This window comes from Molothrus aeneus, chromosome 27 (genome assembly GCF_037042795.1).
Source record: "Molothrus aeneus isolate 106 chromosome 27, BPBGC_Maene_1.0, whole genome shotgun sequence".
Taxonomy (NCBI): Eukaryota; Metazoa; Chordata; class Aves; order Passeriformes; family Icteridae; genus Molothrus; species Molothrus aeneus.
This window is the reverse complement of record NC_089672.1, coordinates 5220856-5238584: the sequence shown is the minus strand read 5'-3', so window position 1 is coordinate 5238584 and position 17729 is coordinate 5220856. Positions and strand designations below refer to the sequence as shown.

Here is a 17729-nt window from a genome sequence, read left to right as displayed (position 1 = left end):
TACGGCAGGGAATGATGCACCCAAATCCCAACCCCCAAATCCCACAGCACCTTTCCCTTTCTTAGGGAATGATGCACCCAAATCCCAACACCCAAATCCCACAGCACCTTTCCTTTTCTTAGGGAGTGATACACCCAAATCCCAAACCCCACATCCCAGGGCACTTTTCTCAGGGAATGATGCACCCAAACCCCGCATCCCAGGGCACTTTTCACTTTCAGGGAGCGATGCCCCCGGACCCCTCGGTGCCCTCCTGGCACCCCCGTGGAGCAGAGGCTGTGCCCAGCCCTGGCAGCTCCACCCGCCCAGCCGGGCACGGATTTGGAGCCTGGCAGCCAATTGGGGCAGCGCTGGCACGGGGAGGGCTCCTGTCCTGCCCCTCCCCTCCTGCAGGGCCCCCTCCCGCACTAAAGCAGGGAATTAATTCACTGATGTAGGGGAGCGCAGGCTCCGCCAGCTGCGGGCGGAAAACCATCACCGAATCCCAGAAACCATCACCGAATCCCAAAAACCATCACCGAATCCCAAACACCATCACCGAATCCCAAAAACCATCACCGAATCCCAAACACCATCAGGAGACCCCGCGGCGGGGAGGGAAGGAGGCGGCCAAGGGAGCAGCAGCAGCCATGGAGGAGCACAAATGACGCCCTGAGCCCGTCCCTCAGCCGAGCCGAACCGCAGAGCAGCGCCTGCTGCGGGCAACGCCGACCTAAATGCATCCCCAGGCTCCTCCATCCTCATCCTCCTCATCCCCGGCGCCATCCGGGGGCTGCACCTGCTGAGCCGCATCCAGCGGGAGGAGGAGGAGGAGGAATGCCGAGCTGGCAGGGAGGAAGGCTCGGGCTCGCCTTTGTTCCCCTCTGAGCAGCGGCAGCGGTGAGTACGGGGTGGATGCTGCGGCAGCCGCCTCCAGCCGGGGTTTCTCCTTCCCTTCTCTTTCCCTTCTCCTTCCCTTCTCCTTCCCTTCTCCTTCCCTTCTCCTTCCCTTCTCCCTCCCTTCTCCTTCCCTTCTCCCTCCCTGCTCCCTCCGTCCCTCCATGATGCCCGCGGGGCTGGCACGGAGCAGCTGCCGGCGGCGAGGGGGGGGAAGCCCGGATTTTCCAGAGCCTGGAGGTGTCTGGGGTAGGGAGAAGCAGGGATGGAGCCAGACCGGGCCAGGGGCTCGCTGGGATAGCCGGGAATGCCAATCCTGGAATGCCAGTCCTGGGAATGCTGATCTGGGAATGCCAATCCTGGGAATGCTGATCTGGGAATGCCAGCACCGGGAATGGCAATCTGGAATGCCAATCTGGGAATGCCAATCCTGGGAATGGCAATCTGGGAATGCCAGTCTGGAATGTCAATCTGGGAATGCCAATCTAGGAATAACAATCCCAGGGATGCCAATCTGGGAATGCCAATCTGGGAATGCCAATCCCAGGAATGCCAATCTGGGAATGCCAGTCCCGGGAATGCCAGTCTGGAATGTCAATCTGGGAATGCCAATCTAGGAATAACAATCCCAGGAATGCCAATCTGGGAATGCCAATCTGGGAATGCCAATCCCAGGAATGCCAATATGGGAATGCCAATCCGGGAATGCCAATCCTGGGGATGCCAATCTGGGAATGCCAATCTGGGAATGCCCCGGGGCAGCTCACCCTGCCCTCCCCTCCCAGCCTCCTCTTCCTCAGCACGGAGGGGTTGATGAGCAGATTGGTGCTGGAGGAGAGGCAAGAAGGACAAAACCTGTGGGTGTCAGGGAGAGCAGCTGGGGCCCCAACAGATCCACGCTCTGAGCCTCACCTCCTCCTTCTGGCCCAAAACGTGTCCAGAATCCAGAATTTCTGCCTTTCCCGAGCAATCCCCCTCTCACGCCGCGTTCCAAGGTGCGTGGGTGCTCCATGCCAACCCCTCTGCCTCCCTCTGCAGCCTGAGCCCTTCCCGGGGGCATCTGCTGGCTCCAGCCCCTCCCTGGCAGCCATGGGCACCACGGAGGCCACGCTGAGGATGGAGAACGTGGATGTGAAGGAGGAGTGGCAGGACGAGGACTTCCCCAGGTGTGTTCCCCCCCCCCCAACAAAAAAAACCAGGCGAATTTTAATTTTTTTTTCCCCTGTGAGAAACCATCAGAGTGGGAGGGTCCATGCCCAGGCCTCAGAGGCAACAGGAGCCTGAACTCCAACAGGGGCTCGGAATTTCTGGAGCTGCTCTGAGTGCATCAGAAATTTGGGGATGTTTTTGGCAGCCCTGTGTGGGCACGGGGAGGAGGGAAAGGAGCTGGGTGTGCAGCACAGGGAGATTGGGATGCATAGAGAGATCCACAGAGGGTGGATGGATGCACGTGGGAGTGGATTTATGGATCTGTGGACTCCTTCCCGGGCTCTGAATCCAGCAGAATCCCAAACAGAGCAGTGCTGCTGTGCCAGGATCCTGGCATCCCAATGGGTGCCAGCCCTGTGGGGCTGACAGGAGGTGCCAAAGTGGCACCTTCCACCTTCAGATCCACTTCAGCAGCTGCACAGGGGTGCCAAACCCACCCCCAAGTGCTCTGAATCCCCAGCACATTCCCACCCCCATTCCCAGCTCGTTCCCATTCCCAGGCTGCCCGGAGCAGGGCCTGGATTCTCCCTCTCTGGGGACATTCCAGAGACATCCCAAACCCACCAGGTGTGGATTCCCCTGCTCCAGGGACATCCCAAACCCACCGGGTGTGGATTCCCCTGCTCCAGGTGGCCCTGCCTGGGCAGCAGGGGTGGCTCTGGGGGGATTTCTCAGCTCCCTTCCAATGCTGCCCATTCTGGGATCTGGCTCTGGAGCCTCCCGGAGCCCCTGGTGCAGCTGCAGGTGCCCGGGGGCTCTCAGGGCTGGCCCAGCCCCTGCAGCTGCAGGCACAGGGCCCCAGCATTGCCAGGCACAGAGAAAGGGGCTCCTGTTCCCCTGGGATGAGCCTGGCTCTGTTCCTGGCAGCTCCAGCTGCATCCCCTGTGAGCCCCTCTGTGCTGCATCCCACAGGACGGGGTTTGTCCTTCCCTCCTTCCCAGCCCTGGCTGCCCCAGAGTGGATAAAATTGCCTCTGAGAGCAGAGCTGCTGGATCCCTGCCAGCCCCGGGTCTTTAATGGAGTGAAAGGAGAGAGAAGTGTGGGAAAGAAAGGGAGGGAGGAAGGGAGGGATGGATGGATGGATGGATGGATGGATGGATGATGGATGGATGGATGGATGGATGGATGGATGGATGGATGGATGGATGATGGATGGATGGATGGATGGATGATGGATGGATGGATGATGGATGGATGGATGGATGGATGGATGGATGGATGGATGGATGGATGATGGATGGATGGATGGATGGATGGATGGATGGATGGATGGATGGATGATGGATGGATGGATGATGGATGGATGGATGGATGGATGATGGATGGATGGATGATGGATGGATGATGGATGGATGATGGATGGATGGATGGATGGATGGATGGATGGATGGATGGATGGATGGATGGATGGATGATGGATGATGGATGGATGATGGATGGATGGATGGATGGATGGATGGATGGATGGATGGATGGATGATGGATGGATGGATGGATGGATGATGGATGGATGGATGATGGATGGATGATGGATGGATGATGGATGGATGGATGGATGGATGGATGGATGGATGGATGGATGGATGGATGGATGGATGGATGGATGGACAGGGATGGATGATGGATGGATGGATGGATGATGGATGGATGATGGATGGATGGATGGATGGATGGATGGATGGATGATGGATGGATGGATGGATGGATGGATGGATGGATGGATGGATGGATGGATGATGGATGGATGGATGGATGGATGGATGGATGGATGGATGGATGGATGATGGATGGATGATGGATGGATGGATGGATGATGGATGGATGATGGATGGATGGATGGATGGTGGATGGATGGATGGATGGACAGGGATGGGAATGGTGGAATGGTTTGGGTTGGAAGCGGCCTCAAAACTCATCTCCCTCCCAAAGCTGGGGATTCCTCCCAGCAGACCAGGCTGCTCAGAGAATAGAGACAGGAAATCAAGGTGTAGGAAGGAAAAGATCGTCCCAGAGCTCCCTGGAAAATCCAGGATGAAGCTGGTCTGGCTCTGGGGCACCTCGGCAGCAGCCCAGGCATCACCTGGGAGCTCTGTCCCACCCTGCCCATGCAGCAGCAAACTCCAGGCCCAGCCTCCCAGGGAAATTCCTCCTGGAAAGCTCCCAGCACCCCCAAACCCGGGAAAACACCCTGGGCATGAACCCCGGGAAGAGGCAGAGGGGAGGATGAGGCTGGAACCCTGGGAGGAGCCTCCTCCGGAGGGATTCGAGCAGGAACGATGCGAGACAGAGCCCAGACAGCCCCCAGGCAAACCAGGGAAAGCCAGCTGGGTTCTACTGGCAATAAAAATAAATAAATTGTCCTTTTCCAGCCGCTTCCCCGCTGGAAGCATCGGAATAATAGGGCAGGAGCTGCTGCATGTGGGACAGCCGCTCTCCAGCAGCTGATTTGCTGCAGAGCTATTTTTGCCTGCCTGCCATTAGCCAATCTCGCCCCGAAAAAAAATAAAAAGAACAAAAAAAAGGAAAAGCCACATCCTAGACAGAGATCTGGGCCGGGAAAGCAGAAAAAACAGAACCCAGGTGCTCCCTGAGGGCCCGGGCCGACATTCCCAGCACTTCCTGGGAAGCCGAACCGCGGCAGCAGCTCCGGCCCGGCCCAGGAGGAGCCGGGAACGGAGCGGGCGGATCCTCGGGGCTGCCGCCGCCGCCCGGGCTCTGATCCCAGCCCGGCTCGGCCGGCCCGGGGCGGCGATGCCGTAACCGAGACGCGGGCGGCGCGGAGCGGGAGCATGCTCACTCCTGCGTCCGTCCCTGCGTCCGTCCCTGCGTCCGTCCCTGCGTCCATCGCTGAATCCATTCTTGCATCCGTTCCTACATCCGTTCTTGCATCTATTCCTGCACCCATTGCTGCATCCATCGCTGCATCCATTCCTGGATCCATTCCTGCATCCCTCCTTCTATCCCTGCATCCATTCCTGGAACTATTCCTGCATCCCTCCTGCATCCATTCCTGCATCAATTCCTGCAACCCTCCTGCATCTATTCCTGCATCCATTCCCGGATCCATCCCTGCATCCCGCCCCTCATCCCTCCCTCATCCCGCCGTCCCGCTCGGTCCCTGCGGGCCCGGGCACTGAGCCCCGGCTCTCGGCAGCGCTGCGCCCCCCGAATTTGTTCTGGGGGTGCTGGAGGCAGGAGGACCCGCGGGAGGAGGCGGCGATCGCCCCGCAGCAGCCTCGGGGAAGGTGAGCGGGGCTTTTCCTCCCCTCCGCCCGCCTGAGCTGGAGCTCGGTGCGAGCAGCACGTACTCAGCTGCCTCCCCTCCCTTCCCTCCCCAGCTGGATGCTGTGTCACCAAACCGTGCCAGGCGCCAGCTCCCGGCGCAAACCGCGCCAGGCCCGGCTGGGCACGGGGCAGGGGGAGCTGGAGGGGGCTCGGGGGTTTTTCCTCCCGCTCCGGAGGGTGCCCTGCACGTGCCTTTGATCGGGTGCTCAGCCCTCGTGAATATGCAGTGACCGGCCGAGGAGGATTATCCCTTAATCTACATATTTATAGGGTTTAATTGGGCTGGTGGCCCCGGTGCCATGGCAGCACCAGGAGGGGGAGAGGAGCGGGGCAGAGCTGGGCTGGATCCTGTCCCCGCTGTCACCTCCCTCCCTTCCGGTGTGCCGGGGCCATCGGGCTGCTGGGCAGCGACTCTGCTCATCCTTATCCTCCTCATCCTCATCCTCCTCATCCCCATCCTCATCCTCATCCCCATCCCCATCCTCATCCTCATCCTCATCCTCATCCCCATCCCCATCCCCATCCTCATCCCCATCCTCATCCTCATCCCCATCCTCATCCTCATCCTCCTCATCCTCATCCTCATCCTCATCCTCCTCATCCTCATCCTCATCATCATCCCCATCCTCATCCTCATCCTCCCCAGAGCCCTGCCAGGGAATGGGGATAAAGCCCTGGGGTGCCCTAATTAGGGGGTGCCCTAATGAGGAGCCCCAGGGCCTGGCACTGCCCCTCAGAGCTCCTACAGAGTAAAAATGAGCACAATCCAGAGGAGGAGAATGCTGCCGAGGCCATCTGGGGTCAGGATTTGTTCCCTGGCTGGGTTTTCCATCCCTTGGGGTAGTCTGGAGGTTAGTGGGGACTGCAGAGCAGCCAGGAGGGAAGCCCAGACCCGGGGCTGCTCTTGGGCAAATCCCCCTCGGGAATCCCTCAGGCTGAGAAAAGGGAAAGGGCAGAGCACAGCTGGGTTGGGTTTTTTCCCTGCTGCCTCCATCCCCTCAGGAGGATTTCCCCCTCATTTCCCCCGCTCTCTGCTGTGTTTTTGCCCCTCCTGTCCTGCAGGCCTCTCCCAGAAGAGACAGGGATGGAGTCCCTGGGAAGCCCCACGGAAGACGAGACCACGTCCTGTAAGTACCAACTTCTGCAAGCCCAGAGGAGCTGCCAGGCAGGGAGAAAACCTTGGGTTCTCCATAAAAAAAACAATTTAAAATAAAATCCTCATGCGGGGAGAGGACACCAGCAGGGGTTTGAAGTTGTTCATCTCCCCTGAGGAGCTGGGGGAGGCAAGTGGGATCTCAGGGGTGCGGGCACTCCCAGCCCAGTGCCTCCCAGTGGGACCCACCACCCTGAGGGCTCCAGGTCCGTGCTCCAGCAGGAATTGTCCATGAGGATGCCCTGCTCTGTGCCCCCAGGAGCAGCACCACGCGTTGGAATGCCAGGCTCTTTCTTGTTCTAAGGTCAGGGGGGAATAAAACTCAGGAGACATTTTTGAAAGTCTCACTCCAGAGTGAGGCTTCAATATTACCTTTATTTATTACAAACTCACGAGATGTGAGCTCTCTCTAAGGAGTTGAGAAAGTGAGCTAAAATGCTGTTTGTCCAAGGCTATTTAAGTCTTAATTCTTTGATAAACAGTTGATATCTGTATTATTTATGCTCCTAACTCTATTATGATTACTCAAAACCCACAACATGGACGTCTTTTACCTAATTAGAGAAAACTGAAGAAAAAGGAAGAAGAAGGTGTAAACCAGACAATTAACCTACCCAAAATCTTCTGCCTTGGCTTCTATATATTACTGTACACTAAAACCCCAAATCTAAGCTTTTTTTCCCTTGTGAGATCACACAACACTGCCCAAACCACACACACCCTGTCAGTTTGATTTTCCTTTGAACTCCAGCTCCCCCCAACACTTTGAACTTCAACGGGGCCCATCGGAAGAGGAAGACCCTGGTTGCACCTGAAATCAACATTTCCCTGGACCAGAGCGAGGGCTCCATCCTCTCTGACGACTTCCTGGACACCCCGGATGACCTGGACATCAATGTGGATGACATTGAAACTCCTGATGAGACAGATTCCCTCGAGTTCCTGGGCAATGGGAACGAGCTGGAATGGGAAGGTAAAAGGGTGGCTCTGGGTGAGCACTTCCAGGGCTTGGGGTGGTCGTTTTTATCTTCATTTTAAAGATTTTTGACACAGTTCACCAGCAGCAGCTGAGGACTGATAAGCAGAGGGAGATTTTAAAGTGATTTCTGTAATATTTGGGCAGCAGGGCAAGATTAAAACCTGTAGGATCGTACCCTTTTCTGAATGGTTTGGCAAATTTACACAACTCCGTTTTTCAAAGTTATTACAACTATGTGTTAGTAAAATAAAATTATGAATATATTCATCATTAAATAAAATAAAAATTATGAATAAAATGGCCCAAAAATAAAAATCAGGAATAAATTGGCCCAGATCAAGGCTGGAGGTGAAACCCCATCAGAGCATCGTCCCTGAGTGTCCTAGGCTGATACGGAAGTGAATTTTTTTGGGAACTCCATTGGGAACTGGTGCTCCCAAAGCTCTTCCCAACTTCTCCTCGAGGCAAGAACTCTTTGTGCCTTTCCCAGACGACACCCCCGTGGCCACGGCCAAGAACATGCCCGGGGACAGCGCAGACCTGTTTGGGGACGGGGGCACCGAGGATGGCAGTGCCACCAACGGGCGCCTCTGGAGAACCGTCATCATCGGCGAGCAGGAGCACAGGATCGACCTGCAGATGATCAAACCCTACATGAGGGTGGTGACACACGGAGGTGAGCCCAAACCCTGGTGGCTCTGTCCCTCCGAGGGGACGCCAGGGCTGGCTGGATGCTGTTTAGGGGGGAAAATCTTTGGGTTTTTTGGTAGAGGAGCGTGAAAGTGCTCAGATGGTGCTTAAAATGTTTTAAAGTGATTGTAGAGTTATCATCTGGAGGGACTGTGCCAGTCCCTGGGGTGCTCCAAGGGTCCACACATGAGCAGTCAGGTTTGTTTCCAAAATCCAAGCAAAGTCAAGGAACAGCCCAGCTTTAAAAACCCAAAATCCCTTCTCTGAACCCCAAACCCACACTATAACCAAGCCCAGGAGGAAATCTCACAGTGGAAGGGGTGTGAAGAGAGAAACGCTCACCTGGAGCTGAGCAGAGACACAAAACCCACCCCAGTGCCAAATTTCAGTGCTGTTTTCCCCCTCAGCTGTCCCGTTTTTCCCTGGACAGTGTCACTTTTGTGGTTTTTGGGCAGGATACTACGGAGAAGGTCTCAACGCCATCATCGTCTTCGCTGCCTGCTACCTTCCCGACAGCAACCTGGCAGATTATCACTACATCATGGAAAACCTCTTCCTGTGAGTGCCCTGGCAGGGACAGCGGGCCGGGGGAACGCTGGGGGTGCCGGCTGTGGGTTTCTCTGGGTCTGGATTGAAGGAGCTTGGGACAGTAATTCGAGTTTGGGCTCGGGTGTTTGTTATTTCTTATCAGCAAAACAGCGTCACTGCTGTGAGTTCAGAGCTTTTCATTAGAAGGCACAAAATGGCCACAATCTCTTGTTCCAAGGGCTTTTAAGACTAAACTGTCCAATTAAGAGCTGACACCTGGGTTATTTTCCCTTTTAACCCAATAACTGATCCCAAAGAGCTGCAATGGGGACTTTCCTGCCCAATCACAAAATGCCACCCAAACCCATGGAGAAGAAGGAAGAAGAAGCAGGAAAAAGAAGCCCAGGATGACACCCTGTGCCCTCCATCTTGCTTCCATCCATACTAAAAACCCCCAAACCTCAATTTCTCACCCAGTGACACACCCACACTGCTCTCTGTAATCCCTTGCACACTTTTGTGGGTTATAACTTGAAATCTGGGAAACTTTCTCCATGGACGAGGGTCAGAGCCAGTGCTGCCCTGGGGGTCAGGGCACCCCAGAGCAGACACAGAAATATTCCCTGTGGTGCCCTGGGTTTCCAGAGGAAAGCACACAACTCCCTGGAACCGCAGCTGGGAGCAGGCTGGAGGCAAGCCCAGCCCTGCCAGGGGCTGCTGGGACAGTGCTGGGACACTGGTGGGACAGTGCTGGGACACTGCTGGGATACTGGTGGGACAGTGCTGGGATACTGGTGGGACACTGCTGGGACAGTGCTGGGACACCGCTGGGACAGTGCTGGGACAGTGCTGGGATACTGGTGGGACACCACTGGGACACTGCTGGGACAGTGCTGGGACACTGGCCCCAGTTCCGAGTCCAGCAAGGCCAAGCAGTCACACATTGCAGTGAATTATGGCCAGGATGGGCTCGCTGTGCCCAGGCTGGGACAATCCCTGCTGGGCAGGGCACCCCTGAGGGGCGCCCCTGGAGACCAAAGCTGTTCCCAGCCCTGCAGAGAGAGGCTCTGGAGCCGTTCCAGGGTGGCACAGGGCACTTGAAGGATGTTTTTGGAGTCTGACTCGGGTTCCTTTTGGCCCCCCTGGCAGGTATGTGATCAGCAGCCTGGAGCTGCTGGTGGCTGAGGATTACATGATCGTGTACCTGAACGGGGCCACGCCGCGCCGGAGGATGCCAGGCCTGGGCTGGCTCAAGAAGTGCTACCAGATGATCGACAGAAGGTGAGAACCCTGCTGCTGGGGCCTCTCCAAAGGGAAATCAGAGGCTGTTCTTCCACAGGAATGAGCCTGAGCCAGTCCTACGTCCCTCACACCTGCCAGGTGCTGGAATGGACCTCAGAAATCCCCTCATTGCACTCCCCCCGGGCAGGGACACCTTCCACCGCCCCAGGCTGCTCCAGGCCCTGTCCAGGAATGTTTTGATCAATAATGACATTTCCAGAGAGCAGAGCAGAGCAGTGCTCCACACCCTGCTGAGCTTCCCAAGGGGTAGCTCCACCTGGACAGACCCAGCTGAGGCTGGGCAGCCCCTGCTGGAGCCCAGCACAGCCCAGGGCAGTTGAGGGAATGTCCTTGGAATGTGACTGTGTCCCCTGCCTTGTCCCCAGGCTGAGGAAGAACCTCAAGGCCCTGATCATCGTGCACCCCTCGTGGTTCATCAGGACTGTCCTGGCCATCTCCAGACCCTTCATCAGGTGAGCACAGCAGCCCCAGGCTCAGCAGGTTTGGGGTGGGAGTTTGGAATCACGGAGTGATGGAACATCCTCAGCTTGAGGGATCCACAGGGATCATCCAGCCCAGCCCCTGGCCCTGCACAGGCACCCCAACCACCCCAGCCTGTCCCAGAGTGGGGCCCAAAGGCTCCTGGAGCTCTGGCAGGGCTGGGATGGGACCATTCCCTGGGGAATTCAGTGCCCAGCGCCCTCAGGGGGAAGAACCTTTCCCTGATCTCCATCCCAAACCCCTGAGCCTTTCCCTGATCTCCATCCCAAATCCGTGAACCTTTCCCTGATCTCCATCCCAAACCCCAGAACCTTTCCCTGATCTCCATCCCAAACCCCCTGAACCTTTCCCTGATCTCCATCCCAAACCCCTGAGCCTTTCCTGGGATGCCCTGAACCTTTCCCTGGTCTCCATCTGAAATCCCAGAACCTTTCCCTGATCTCCATCCCTGAAGCTTTCCCCAATCTCCATCTGAAATCCCAGAACCTCTCCCTGATCTCCATCCCAGAACCTCTCCCTGATCTCCTGAACCTTTCCCTGATCTCCGTCCCACTCCCCTGGCCCAGCCCCAGCCCTTCCCTGGGGTTTAATCCCACAAATCAGATTTTAAGCTCACCCTTAGCCAGGGCTGACCAGGCTGAAGCTGCCCCTTGTCCTGCCCCCCTCAGATCCCTGCAGTGACACCTCCAGAGGTGTTTTTGGAGCCCCTGGGGTGGCACTGCCTCTCTCTCTGTGTCTCTCCCTGCCAGTGTGAAGTTCATCAATAAGATCCAGTACGTGCACAGCCTGGAGGAGCTGGAGCAGCTCATCCCCATGGAGCACGTGCAGATCCCAGAGTGTGTCCTGCAGTGAGTGCCAGAGGGACCCTGGGGCTCCGGGGAGGGGCAGCTCAGGCTCCTGAGCCCAAACCCATGGGCTGGGAAGGCAGAGCCTGGGCAAACCTGCTCCCAGCCAAGGAAGAGCCCAGAATGGGGCGGCTCAGGGCTTCTGCCACCCTCAGCAAACACCAAATGGGGCTAAAAGGGAACAGCAGCAGCTAAAGGAGGGCTTGTCTTTGTTGCAGATATGAAGAAGAGAGGATCAAGGCCAGAAAAGAAAGGTAAGATGAATTTGGGCAGGGGTGGAGAGTGGCTCCTCTCTCTCCAAGGCCCATCCACCACCCCAGGAAGGCGCTGGGGGCTCCTCCTTCCCACTGGGGGATGGATTCCCAATGGGATTTGTGTTTACAGGGCAGAGGAGAAACAGGACATGGCTGAGAGGGAAAGGTAAGGACCCTGATTTACCCTTCCCTCTGATTTACCTTTTCTCTGATTTACCCTTCCCTCTGATTTACCTTTTCTCTGATTTACCCATTCCTCTGATTCCTCCTTCCCTTGAAGAGTCTTTGGGGATGAGAACAGCCCCAGAGCTTGGGAGCCCCTCTGGGACCCACCAGGCCATTCCCAGAGTGTTCAGGAGCTGATAAAGGCTGGAACTGTAGGGAAGGGAAATTCTGGAGGGGTTTGGAAGATAAAATCCTTCACCAGGATGACATGGCCTGGCTCTGGCCCTGAGCAGATACAGCCTCTCTTCCTATCCTAATTCCTGAGAGGGAGCAGGGAAAGATGCCCTGGATGAGGCTGAAAAATTCCTGGAGCTCAGGGCAGAGGGCGGGAATTGGTTTGTGCTGGAGATTTATTATTTATTATTTTATATTTTATATTTTATATTTTATATTTTATATTTTATATTTTATATTTTACATTTTATATTTTATATTTTATATTTTATATTTTATATTTTATATTTTAATATTTTATATTTTATATTTTATATTTCTCATGTGCTGGAGATTTATTTATTTTTATTCTCTCTTTGCAGCATGCCCATGCCCCCAGCAGAGGATCAGGAGACCAGGTTTGAGCTCTTGGTGTGGCTGGGACACGTCCTGTGCCATTTGTGATCCATGACCAGGGTCCCCGAGCCTGGTGTCACTTTGTCCCCTCTGCCCATGGAAGCCATGGCTGGCACCATCAGTGTCCCCAACGCACTTCTGCGAACCATTTCACCCAAATTCACTCCTCTTTTTTGTTGATGTCGTGGCAATAATCGCATTTTTTACCTCAGTTTGCTGCCTGACAGTGCCTCCTGTCTCTTTTTTCCTGCCCAGCATGTCCTGAGTGGGAGCAGCACAGAGGAATGGAGTAGAGAAGGAGCAGCCTGGAGTCACCCACCTCAGCGGCCTCTGGGGACGAGAGCTTGCCACCACCTTCTTCCGAGCCCTGTAAATCCTGGAGCCTGCCTCCTCTGCCTCCAAGACGCAAAGTCCTTCCACCTCTTGGGAATCGCTTTCCTTTTTTTTTTAAAAAAAAAAAAAGAAAAAATAAAAAGAAGAACAAAAACCAAACAAACTCCCCCTCAGAAAACAAAGCAAGAGCAGCACTTTACAGGACAGGTTCTGGTGTGTTTAGGGAATGGTCTGTGGAGAGCATTGCACAGCGCAGATACTCACTGTGTATCCTTGGAGTAAGTCAAGAGCATCCTCCAGTCCATGAATCTCCAGCCCAGAAAGAGAATTCATTTTGGTTTCAGCCATGAACCTTCCCTTCACTCGCTGCTGGCCAGCATGGAGCACCCCCAGGCTCCTCCAGGACACCCCAAAAGCTGAGAACAGCCACCACGGGCAATGGGAAGAGCTTCTCCCTCCTTTTTCCAGCCACCGCGAGTTTCTTCCAGAAGATTCCGAGCGCCCGCGGCCTGGGCAGCACTGCCAGCTTCCACCGTTCCTCTGGAACTCATTCCCAGCAGGAAACCCCATGGTCCTTCCATGGTTTTTCCTGTTTTTTTTCCCTGATTTATCCCATCCAGGTGCGTGAGGCACTCTGAAGGGATCCCGCAGAACCTTCTCCTGAGGGCACACACCCCAAAGGGTCGGGGTTTAGAGGGAGCTTTCCAGGATAAGGAAATTCTCCAGGCCCTGTCTTGGTCTCCACTGGACAATCACCCGCTGCTGATGCTGCTGAAGGGCTGGGAGGTTCCCTGAGGAGGGAAATGCTCCTCCAGCACATTAAATTCCACCCACACAATTCCACATTCCTGCCTGGAATGGCCCCACGGAGGGCGCAGAGCACAGGGCTGGCGCTGGGGCCCACCGGCGCAGGTGGGACTCGGACTCTGGGGATTCGGGATTTGGACTCGTGAGGATTCTGTGAGCAAAGGAAAGGGGGGGAAAGAAATGAAGGAACAACAGTCTGGCCAAAATTCTGTGGAAATTCCTGATTTCAGAGGCAGAGCCAGCTTGCATGGCCTCAGGCTGGGTCCCTGGAATGTCCCAAGGCCGGGCTGGGACAGTGGGAGGTGTCCCTGCCATGGGTGGCACTGGATGGGGTTTCAGGCCCCTCCAAATCATTTTAGGACTCCCTGATTCCATGATCAGGTAAAACCCCTCTCAAACACCTGCAGATGAAGGATTCCCTGCCCATTCCTTCACTTCACCAACCCTGTCATTCTCCAGATGAAGAATCCCCTGCCCATCTCATCGTTTCGAGGAGAATTCCGGCAGAGCAGGATTTCTCCTGGAGGTGGGGATGGCTCCTCTGATCACACAAAGCTGCTTTTCTCCTCCCTTCAGTGAACAAAACCACTCTGGATGAGCCCCTTCGTCCCCTTCAAGGAAGCATCAAAATAACTTTTTAACCGTAATTCTCGTTTGAGACGTTCTCCTCACACGCTCCAGCCAGGGATGGAAAGCAGAGCTCTGCACCCACAGCCCCAACCCAGAGGCTGAAGATGGAAAAGAAAAATAAAATTCCACGTTCTATCTAAACAAGATAATTACAAACCTGTTATTGACAAAATATTCCAAGCTGGAAGGGGCTTGGAGCGCCCTGGGGTCATGGCAGGGTGGCACTGGATGGGATTTAAGGTCCTTTCCAACCAAAACCAATGGGATTTCACAAGGAATTCTGCAAAATTCGAGGCAAGAAGAGCCCTTCAGGTGTTTGTGGAGCTCGGGGTTCTTCCAGGTGACTCCTCCCTGGTGTGCTGAGCTCCCAGCTCTGTCCGGAGGCAGAAGGAGCAGCCAGGAATCCCCAAATTCCCTCCCTGTGCCTCTGTCCCAGGGGTGAAGGAAAGATTTTGCTGATTAAACCAATTTCAGTTCCCACCATGAACAATCTCAAAGCTCCTCGTGGGGCCCAGAGGCTGGGATTTCACTGAGAACACTTCAAGTTGATTTTCCTTTTCTTTTTTTTTTCCTTTTCTTTTTTTTTTCCTTTTCTTTTTTTTTTTTTTCCCTTTGTTTTTATGGATTGAGAGGGAAATTCATCAGCTTTCCGCCGAGAGCGTGACCGCCCCACGCTGGAACTGCAAGGGAAGTTTGCAATCATTCAACAACAAAGCGGATGAAATGTTGAGTGATGGGGTCAAAATCCAGCTCTGGAAAATGTCTGTGCATCAAAAAATGTTCAAAAATACAGCTGGGATGGAAAAGATGGATGTGGGAGATCAGGAATCCCAACCTCCTTTCGTGAGGGATCCGCACCAGGATGGAATTTGCTTTTTGGTTGTTTCATTCCTCCCCAAACCCACTCTGCCTGCACTTTCAGGAAAAAAGAAAAAATACAGAATGAAACTTCACCTTTTTCCAAGTAATTCCTTCAGAGCAAGGGAATTTCAGCTGGGAGAAGGACAGATCCCCAATTTCCCTTCATGAGATGGAGGTGGGCAGTTGTTCCCATACAAAAAAAAAATCAATTTTTAACTTCTTGGAAGAGATTTTTGGTTTTGTTCTGTTTCAAAAAGTGCACTTTGCGATGGAGCACTCCAAGTGGTGTGCATTAGATTTTAATTTTTCACTGTTTTATAAGCATGTAAAGTTTATGTTCATGGATGGATGGATGGATGATGGACACATGGATAAAGTTTTTATGTCTTTTAACACAGAGAACCCTGCAGCCTCATCAAGGAGAAATTAGAAATGTCAAAAGTGAATTTTAGAGCATCAAAAAAAAAAATTAAATTAATTATCATTGAGTTATTTCAGCCAGTTGATTGCAAAGCAAAAAGCTACAAATTCTTGGACAAAAACACAAAAAAAGGAAAATGTCCCTGTGCCAGAGGTGGGGTGACAAATCTCAGCTGGGTGGGGAGAAATCTGCACTGCTGCTGGTGGAAGTGCATTTCCAGTAGAACTTTGACCAGTATATAAATATATAAATATGTTTAAAGAAGAAAATGAAATAAACTCATCCCTTTAGCAATACTGCTGGACTGCTCAGTGCCCCCAGCGAGCACCAAGGCCCCGTTCCTGCCTCAGAAAATCATCCCTGGAGGACCAGGATCTTCACTTCTCAATTCCCTGGATTATACTGAGCACTTTCTGGTCTGATTTGACTTTTCCTGAGATTTTTCTCCCATGGGAAGCCACATTTTAGCTGCAGAAAAAAAAGTTCCTTTATGCCCATATTCACCAAATCCTGGTGGTTTTACTCGGTGCGTGTTTAATGGCAGGGCCTCAATTCACTCCACATCAGCCTGAAAAATCCAATTTCTTCCTGTGCAGAGCAGGAATTCCCTTCCCCTCCCTTGGAGGATTTGCCCTCAGCTCCAGGAACTCCAACTTTTCTGCTTTTTCCACCCAGATTTGGGGCTGGCCATGAGTTTTTGCTGTGGTTCACAAGGAAGGCACAGGAACCAAAGCTGGATTCCAGGGCAGGAATTCATCCCAATCCTTTCTGTCCAGTGCTGTGGAAATGCCAGTGGATGTTTAGAGCTTCCCTCATGGTTGTTTTTCTATCTTTATTCCCCACAGAGGTGCAGAAAAAAGGTTTTGAAGGCAACAAATCCTCTTTTTTTAGAGGATTTCAAAAAAAAAAAAAAGCCAGGAGTCGAGGAAGGGCTGGGATGGGCCTGGAGCAGGAGAAAGGGACAAAAAAACCCCACAAAAAGCACATTTTCCTCTTTTCTATTTCCTTCTTTTCTTCCTTCCTGGCAGCCAGAAACTCAGCAGGTTTTGGTGAAGCGGAGTTGACAATAAACAACAATCCCAGGGTTTTGTTTTTGGGTATTTTTCTTTTTTTTTTGTTCCTTTCCAGCCCAACCCCACCTGTACAAACGTGTGAAATGTCATTTTCTGCAGTGGTTGTAATTAGGTGGTTTGTGCTAGCAGACTCTTCATCTGTGCCCTGAGTTTTGCTTTGTATTATTCCATAAATTCCGTGGATATTCTATTAAAATGAGACTAATCCTTCAGCCAACCCTTCCTCCTGTCAAGTAGATTTTATTTAGGATTCGGCTTCATGTGGAAAATATGAGGGAAATTCGTTGTTTGGATGTTGTTCCCTTGAAGAAAGGCATCCAAAGGAAATTCTGACGCTGCAAAATTCCAAGTGTTTTTACTGAAATAACTCCTGTTCTGGAGGATTCTTTCCCAAAAAAAAAGAGCCATGGAAAAATTTCCTTTCCTTGGGTTTCTCTCAACCTGTTCAGGATTTTTCTGTACAGGACCCTGCTTGCCTCAAGTTGTTTAATCTCACATTATTTTTACATTTATTTTTATAATCCAATTAATACCATGACTGGAAATTGAAGTATAAACCCAAACACACAAAAAATCAACCCAAAGGCATTTAAATGGAAAAATACCCAAACCCCGATAACCCCTTTTTTATTTGTAATATCAATATTATTAATAGTTGATATTATTTAATATTTAAACCCCAACTATTTACAGTGAGATGTCTAATTTGAGTGGGCTTAGACAAGTCATTAACATAATCAATGAACTGGAAATAGGAATACATACAAGTCTAATCCTCTAACAGGCACTGCTGTAGTCATGCTGTGAATTCTTTCAGGAAATGCAAATTAATTGAAATTAATTTTAAATTAGGGCTACACTTCTGCTGGAAATTTGTATGAAGCAGATTTTTTGCTCTTATCTTATTTTTTCCCAAAAACCAAAATCCCATCGGGATCAATACCATTTTTTTTCCTGCTCATCTTCTGCTTTTTTGTTTAATTTCTACGGAAAAGCTTTTTGGGGTTGCAATTTTGCAGCTCAAATATTCAATTTATGGCATCAACGACCACGTGGGAGCTTTGGGGTGACCAAATTGGGGCTTGCAGGGCCTGAAGGGGCTCCAGGAGAGGGATTTGAGATAAGGGATGGAGGGACAGGACCCAGGGAGGGCAGGGAGAGGTGGGATCGGGGGAAGGAATTTGTCCCTGTGTGGAATTAAAAAAAAA

General features: G+C 52.8%; 1 protein-coding gene across 2 annotated transcripts; it reads left to right on the top strand.

Moving 5' to 3' along the window:
• Window positions 1–384: 384 nt before the first annotated feature.
• Window positions 385–16738, top strand: ATCAY (ATCAY kinesin light chain interacting caytaxin). Of its 2 annotated transcripts, XM_066566376.1 has the most exons (13): window positions 385–879; window positions 1915–2042; window positions 6433–6497; window positions 7275–7496; window positions 7993–8178; window positions 8648–8750; window positions 9870–10001; window positions 10388–10474; window positions 11252–11350; window positions 11566–11601; window positions 11732–11767; window positions 12363–12398; window positions 12652–16738. In XM_066566376.1, the coding sequence occupies exons 2-13, from the start codon at window positions 1966–1968 to the stop codon at window positions 12659–12661; spliced, it is 1089 nt and encodes a 362-aa protein (XP_066422473.1). In that variant the 5' UTR covers window positions 385–879; window positions 1915–1965; the 3' UTR covers window positions 12662–16738. The 2 variants fall into 2 exon arrangements, with proteins under 2 accessions (XP_066422473.1, XP_066422474.1); XM_066566377.1 differs by lacking the exons at window positions 385–879; window positions 1915–2042 and adding an exon at window positions 3810–5330.
• Window positions 16739–17729: the final 991 nt, after the last annotated feature.